The sequence below is a fragment of the Psammomys obesus genome, unplaced genomic scaffold (assembly GCF_907164565.1).
Source record: "Psammomys obesus unplaced genomic scaffold, mPsaObe1.curated_primary_1811, whole genome shotgun sequence".
NCBI lineage: Eukaryota > Metazoa > Chordata > Mammalia > Rodentia > Muridae > Psammomys > Psammomys obesus.
This window is the reverse complement of record NW_026596117.1, coordinates 26352415-26360384: the sequence shown is the minus strand read 5'-3', so window position 1 is coordinate 26360384 and position 7970 is coordinate 26352415. Positions and strand designations below refer to the sequence as shown.

The following is a 7970-nucleotide window of genomic DNA, read 5'->3' as shown; positions in this document are numbered from 1 at the left end:
AATAATAATAATAATAATAATAATAATAATAATAATAATAATAATAAATAGATATAGTGGCTAACAGCTGTGTTTTGGTGAAGAGGGTTGGAAAAAGAAGCCAGCAATGGAGACTTAAAAGTCATTAGAAATGTCTGAAGAAAAGCATAAAAAAAAAATGTATGAAGTTAGGGGCTAGCTCAGTGGTTAAGAGAACTGGCTGCCCCTCCAGAGAACGAGTGTTTCATTCCCAGCACTTACATAACATCTCAATCACCTGTAACTCCAGTTCCAAAGGATCCAATGTTATCTTCTGACTTCTTTGGGCACCAGGCATATATTCAGGCAAAACACCCATAAACATAAAATAAAAACATTTTATTATTGTTGTTGTTAATTATTATTATTATTATTTGATTTTCAAGACAGGGTTTCGCTGTGTAGCATTGGCTGTCCTGGACTCACTCTGTAGAGCTGGCTGGACTTGAACTCACAGAGTTATGCCTACCTCTGCCTCCCTGAGTGCTGAGATTACAGGTGTGCACCCTGCTAATAAAAAACATTTTTAAAAGACAAGAGTTCAATAAAAATTCTGTCTTTTCAATTTGGTAATTAAGAGAAAACTGACCTTAATTTTAGTGTTAGAGAACAACAGAATCCCCATTTCAGAAGGTATGAGAGTGGAAATTGTAGGTAATTCTCTTAAGTTTGGAAGGAAAGAATAAGAAGTTGGCAGTGGGAGAAGTTTATAAACCAATCTGGTTTCACTTTAATGTTTTTGAGAGGATTAACAATAACTAAATGGGAATTTTTATATATTTGGCTAGCGTAAGCGTTCCATTTTTTATTTGCCTTTACTTTTTAAGAAACATGAGAAATTAATGTTAGACTTTATAAACCAAACTTAATTATTGTTGGTAATTCTCCTTAGGATTATGAAAATGCTGAAAATGCTTCAACTCAATCTAAAGTTATAAATAAAAAAGATAAAAGAAAGAACCACCAGGGGAAAGACAAACCTCTTACAGTGTCGCTGAAAGACTTTCAGTGTGAAGGTAAGTGTGTGCGCCACCTGCTACCCAAGGGCCTTTCAGCTGTTGGTCTTGTCTTTTTAGTGACTTAAACTCTGTGTGGCAGAGGCTCCTCCTGCCTCTGCCCTGAGGTTACAGGCTTGTTTCATGTCATTAATGTGATGCTGGGATCAGACCCAGAAGCTTGCTTACACTGGCCCAGGAGTCCACGTACACCTCTATTTTGAGGTATACCTCTACCATTTATACCTCTACCTGTTTTGAGTCTTTTTATAGTTATGGGTCCTTTTTCAGTGTACCATCTAGAGTATAAAGGTGTAACCCTGTGTTTCAGTTCATTTTGTACTGCTGTGGTAGTGTCCACCAAGAGGAAGTTCAGTGTAAGATGCCACATTCTCTCAGTGATGCATGCTGCACAAGTGGTAGACAGCAAAGGGCAAAAGAGAGAGTGCTGTGTGACTTCCTGGGGAGATAAGAACAGATATTTACTCACTCAGGAGAGGGCACCAAAAGCAGACCAAAAAACAGTTGTCTCCAAGTCTAGCTCGCATAACCAGTAAATTTACTGGGTTTCCTTACAGAGGCATGGGTGAGAGGTCACCTATAGGATGGCTGCATCACCAAAAGCCCACCTCAAACATGACACCCTGAAGACCACTGCCCAACCTGAAGTTTCTTGTCTAACTGTTGAATTGATTTAGTAATTTTCTTGTGTAGGTCTTCAAGTTCTTATCCGTTTGTTTGGATTTTTGTTGGTGGTTGATTTTTTTTTTAAAGTTATTTATTCACTTTACATCCTAATCATAGGCCCCTCCCTCCTCTACTCCTGGTCCCACCCTCCTTCCCTCTTTTCCATATCTTCCTTCCCCTCTCTCTCAGAAAAGAGGACCCCCCACCTTCCCCTCCCAGCACATCATGTGGCATCAGGCCTGAGCACATTTTCTATCACAGTGGCCTGGCCAGGCAGCCCCACCAGGGCCCATGCAACAGAGTCCTTGTCCAAGACAGCCCCACCTCCTCTTACCAGGTCACCCACATGAAGACCAAGCTGTCCATCTTGTACATATGTGTTGGGGGCCTAGGTCCAGTCTGTATATGGTCCTTGGTTGGTGTTTCAGTCTCTGCAAGCCCCCTGGGGTCCCGGTTAGTTGGCCCTGTTGGTCTTGTAGAGCTCCTGTCCCCTGCTCGTTCTTCTGTCCTTTCTCCCACACTTCCACAAGGCTCCCTGTGCTCTACCCAATGTTTGGCTGTGATCGCTGCTGGGTGGAGCCTCTTAATAGACAGCTATGCTAGGCTTCTGCCTGCAAGCATAGCAAAGTGTCCTTAATAGTATTAGGGACTGACTCTCTCCCATGATGTGGCCAGGCACTGGTTAGACATTCCCTCAATCTGCTCTGTCTTTATCCCTGCACATCTTGTAGCAGCATAAATTTTAGGTTGAAGTTTTTGTAGGTTGGTCAGTATTCCCCTCCCTCTACTTGGAGTCCTGTCTGGTTAGAGGGTAGCCTCTTTAGTCTCTATGTCCCCTACCAGTAGGGGTGTCTGGTAGAGTCACCCCCAAATCCTCCTAGAAGCCTACCCTGTCATAGGTTTCCAGCCTGTCTCAGAGATGTCCCAGGCCATGGTTTCTCTTCTCTCTGCATGCCCTCTGTCCTCCTTCCCTGCCTCCCTGGCTCTCCCCACATCAGATCCCCACCCTTATTTCTCTCAGCACTCCCTCTCCTATCCTGTTCCCTCTCTTCTGCCTCTAAGGTGTTTTTGACAATTCAGGGATCTGGTGGTCTTTGCTCTCTGGTGCTGAGAACCAGTCAGCTGTGGCAGTTCCAAGAGGAATCCTCTGTCATGGCGTTTGAGTGTCTTTGTTGTGTTTGTGCCACTGTTGGAGTGTATGTGACCATCTGTTGTTTTACATTTAGTTTCTGTGAGTCTTCTCTTCTATTTCTGATTGCAAAGGTGAATGCTGCAGATCTCCTGTGTGGATGCATCTGCTGCGGAGCTGCGCCCCTTTGCTGGTGTGTTAAGGCGGGCTAAATTGTAGTAGTCCCTGGCTGTTAGTCAGGTCACCAGCCCCTCTGAGCACTAGCAAGGGAAGGAGAGAGGTGCAGTGAGAGGTCCCTGAGGTCTGCTGTGCTCTTGTTTCTTGGCAGTTGGGTTCAGCCTCCTTTTGGGTTCTTGCAGTGCACATGTTCCTTTTGGGGCTCCTACTGTACCAGGTGCCCTGCCCAGAAGTCATCTCAGTATGCACGGTGTGGTGTGGTTGGCTGTCCCAGCAGGCTTTCTTTTGAAAAAAAAAAAAAAAAATTATACGTGGCCTCAAGTTCTATTTTCTATAGCTCTTTTATTCCTCTCTTGGCGTTTTTTGTGTGTGTGGTTTCTTTTTGTTTTTGTTTTTGTTTTTTTATCGTAACCATTTTGCACCCAAAGTTCTGCTCACACAGACATTCACCTACCATCTTTGGTGTTTTTGGTTTGTTTGTTTGTTTGTTTGTTTTTTGGGGTTTTGTTTTTGTTTTGGTGGAAGCTTCTTAGAACAAGGTGCAGTGTTTCCAGAACTGGAATTGTTCATGGTGGGTTGTTAGTTTGTTTCCCAAGGGGACAGAGGCTAGAACCAAGGTTCCATTGCTTAATAATTTTCCAATGACAGTTGCATTTCAACATGAATTTTATAGTGACAAAAATTTAAAACAAATTTGTTTAGAAATAACCATTTGAGGGCTTAAAAATTAAATCAGTCAGTGGGACTCTATAAACTTAGTAAAAGATTACCATTTCCATGTTGTGTTTCTGAATTTGTCCCTTTTCTAAAACGAAGTAAAAGTAAAATGACATTTTTACTTTTTGAAAAATTAAATCTGATAGTTCAAGGTGTGGTGGTATGTGCCTGTAATCCCAGAATGTGGGAGGCAGGAAGGTCATTAGTTCCAGGCCAGTCTGGGTGACATTGTAGAAAAAGAGTGTTCCTTCTTTCAGACAAAACAAATGAAAACACATTGTCTCGGGACCTGGTTGAGCTTAAGGTAGACTTGGAATAACTTTTGTAGGTTTTAGCAATTTTTGGTTACCTCTTCAAGTTATATGGAAAATAAAATTTTATAGTGAGATAGTACATTTATAGTCACTGTGAAATAGCAAAGATAAGGGATGATATTGGCCAATAAACTTTTACAGACAGCCCTTAAAGCTGTTTCTAATAGGGACCTGTGAACACAGTACAGCAGCCACTATTCATGTGTCATATTAATAACCTGCAAATGCAATTTCTTAGAAGCATTATGCACATTTCAGGTGCTCAGTAGCTACATGTGACTAGAATCTTTCATATTATCCTGTCTTCTGGAACCACAGGGAATTTTATTAGCCAGTGCTCTGTCTATACTAGTTAGAATCATTGCTGACGAAGAAGCAGCTGTTTGTGCATTGACACAGTAGGAAGCCATTTGGCTCATAGGCACTTGGCCTTAATATTAGACTTCCTGTATTATTTTGTGAGGATAAATGCTGCTATAGCAATAATTTAAAAAATAAATATAAAAAAAATTTAAAGATTTCAGAAACTAAGAGTAAACTTGGAGGTTTTGCCTTCATTTGAAGATCAAGAAAATTCTTTCTGGGGCTGGAGAGATGGGTCAGAAGTGCTTGCTTCTCTTACAGAGGAGCTGTGTTCCAGTCTGAGCACCCATGTCAAGCAGCTCACAGCTACCTGGAACTCCAGTTCCAGGAGCTCTGATGTCCTCTTCTGGTCTCTGTTGGCACCTGCACACGTGTGGACACACACACTAAAAATAAAAAAAATAAAAAAAAAATTTAAAAAGGAAGAAAGTTTTCCTATAATCTACTCTAAGCAAGTTACTTTGGTTTAGGGCTAAAACATAACATGTTAAAGTAAAACAAGTTTATCAAGAAGCATTTTTTTTTAATAGTAAGCTTGGGTCTATGGAGACTGCTTAGCAGTTAAGAGGAGTTAAGGCTGAGCTTCCAGAGTACTCTTATTCAGTTTACAGGACCCACAATTGTCTGTAGCTACAGTTCCAGGGAAACCAGTGCCCTGTTATGGCCTCCTTAAACACTTCTTGAGTAAGACAAACATGCTGGCAAAACACCCATAAAGTAAGATAATTAATTTTTATATAATTATGTAAATTATATAAAATTATGTAATTTTACATATTTCTTGTATGAATATTTTGTCTGAATGTACATCTGTACACCACATGCATGCCTGGTGCCTGTGGAGGTCAGGAGAGGGTGTCACATGCCCTGGAACAGGAGTTACAGGCAGCTGTGAGCCACGATGTGGGTGTTGGGAATCAAACCCAGGTCCTCTGAAAGCACAACCAGTGCTCTTGATCACTGAGCCATCGCTTCAACCCCAAATTTTTTTAAAAAGAAAGAAATTTCATTAAAATATCTGCAGAAGTATAGAGCGAATACTTTCTAGGGGCTAGAAGGATGGCTCACGTGGTAGTAGGCTTGTCCACCATGCAGGAAGCTCTGAATTTGATCCCTCCACCACATACACTGAGCTTTATCGTACGTGCCTGTAATTGCAGCATTGAAGAGAGGGAGGTGGGAAGATCAGAAGGTGAGTTTCCTCCTCAACTACATAATGAAGTGGGATACATGAGTCAAAATGTGTGTCAAAATATTTTATTTATTTTATTTTTTAACTTTTATTAATTATAGTTTATTCACTTTGTATTCCCCCATAAGCTCCCCCTCTTCCCCTCCCGATCCTACCTTCCCTCCCCCTTCTTCACGCATGCCCCTCCCCAAGTCCACTGAGAGGGGAGGTCCCCCTCTCCTTCCTTCTGATCTTAGTCCAGATCTCATCAGGAGGGTCTGCATTGTCATCTGTGGCCTGGTAAGGCTGCTCCCCCCTCAGGGGGAGGTGATCAAAGAGCAGGCCAATTAGATTATGTCAGAGGCAGTCCCTCTTCCCATTACTAGGGAACCTACTTGGGATACTGAACTGCCATGGGCTACATCTGTGCAGGGGTTCTAAGTTATCTCCATGCATGGTACTTGTATGAGTATGAGTCTCTAGTCAAAAATATTTTTAAAACTTGTAATTTATTTTCTCTGTGTTTGATTTAAGTTGTCAGCACACTTATTAGCTACATTAAGCATATAGCAGAGAGACGCTACATATTCTTTACAGCTTGTGTTGATCACAGTTGTGACTTTTCCTTGGATTATGGCATCATATTGCTAAGTAGAACATAGCAGAAGAATGACCCTTTGGTAGTTTGATGTAAACTAATGGTTTTGAAATTGACTATGTTTTGTACTGTTCTGATGAACAATTTATATAGAAAATGAAGCAATCTTTCTAATCGATGGTCATAAGAAAGCTATTCTGTCAGGTTCTTCTTTGAGAGGGAATAATACAAGAACATTGTTAAGAAATTAGATATCCTTATCACCCTTAAAGCCTAGCATTTAGTCTTGTATTTTAGATTCAGGTGTTCCCTCCTCATCCTGCTCTCAGTCACTCCTACCTAGAAGAGCTATGTGGAAGTTTCTGTGTCCATGGTTCGCTTCATCTATAATTTGTTATTGTTCTATTGTGGAACTCTATAAATGCATCTCTATAAATATGCATAAATTATGTTAAGGATTTTATTACAGTACAACCAAACCACTTTGTGTATCTTAAAAGTAATATAGTCAATATTTTTTTTTAAAAAAAACTTATTTATTATTTATCCAGTGTTCTGTCTGCATGTATGCCTGCATACCAGAAGAGGGTACCAGATCTCACTATAGATAGTTATAAGCCACCATGTGGTTGCTGGGAATTGAACTTAGGACCTTTGGTTTGGTTTGGTTTGGTTTTCTGAAACAGGGTTTCTTTGGGTAGCCATGGCTATCCTGGAACTTGCTCTATAGAGCAGGCTGGCCTCAAACTCACAGAGGTCGGCCTGCCTCTGCCTCTGCCTCTGCCTCTGCCTCTGCCTCTGCCTCTGCCTCTGCCTCTGCCTCTGCCTACTGAGTGCTGGGATTAAAGTTGTGCGCACCACCACTGCCCAGCGAACTCAGTACATTTGGAAGAACAGCCAAGACTCTTAACCTCTGAGCCATCTCCCCAGCCCTAGCCAATAGCTTTTAAGAATATACGCTGCTATCATATTTTTCATTTCATTCAACAAAGACAGTAATCTGAACATTTTCAGTTAATAGTCCTCTGATTTTAGACAATTTTCTGTCCTCTGAAAAACACATAAAGCCAGGTTAAGTGATTTATATATAAAACTCACATACTTAAAATTTAATGACATCCCTTGATGTGACAGCATCTACCAGGATAGAAGATGGAGTTAGCCTAAGCTCAACAAAACCAGCAGGTCTGTGCTATATTTTAACTTTCTAAGCCTAAAAGCAAATCAGATGTGAATTATAGAAAATTATGTTTCTTACACTTTTTAATTTTAACATTTTCAGTTGCTTTGTTTTTTTACATGTTAAGATATTTGTATTTGTTAATTCTTACCTGTAAAACTTTTCTTTTTTCATTTACAGATCATATTAGTAAAAAGACAGAGGTAAGTTTTACTAAGATTGTCCTGTAGTCTAGAAAACACTGAATAATAGTACTTCAGTTATTAGCAGTAAGTCTTTTTCTAAAGATATGGCCACTTAAAGGTTTGTCTGGATTAAACTCATTGTGTTTCTGGTATCATAAGGATAGAAATACAGTAGAATAAAAGTGATTATTTGCATAAACTACAGTTTCATTTGGTAATACTATCCTAATCTGTGTGTATTACAAGCTTAAAATTCAAAGAAGTATTTTAATCTTCAAATGTGCACTTTCATTTTTATATTTGTCTATGTGTTCATTCTTTTGTATGGAGGAAGGCATGTGTGTGCACAGGTGTGTGCTCACAAGTGTATGGGTGTAGCTGTTCACGTGTGTGTGTGTGTGTGTGTGTGTGTGTGTGTGTGTGTGTGTGTGTGTGT

General features: G+C 40.4%; 1 protein-coding gene across 6 annotated transcripts in view; it reads left to right on the top strand.

The window, feature by feature from the left end:
- Gkap1 (G kinase anchoring protein 1) overlaps positions 1–7970 on the top strand; it is a 42202-nt gene that overhangs the window by 16513 nt on the left and 17719 nt on the right. For all 6 annotated transcript variants that reach the window (XM_055629301.1, XM_055629300.1, XM_055629299.1 and 3 more), the window contains 2 exons: positions 911–1034; positions 7530–7552. In XM_055629301.1, coding sequence (XP_055485276.1) covers positions 911–1034; positions 7530–7552 — 147 coding nt within the window. The remainder of the gene's footprint in view (positions 1–910; positions 1035–7529; positions 7553–7970) is intronic.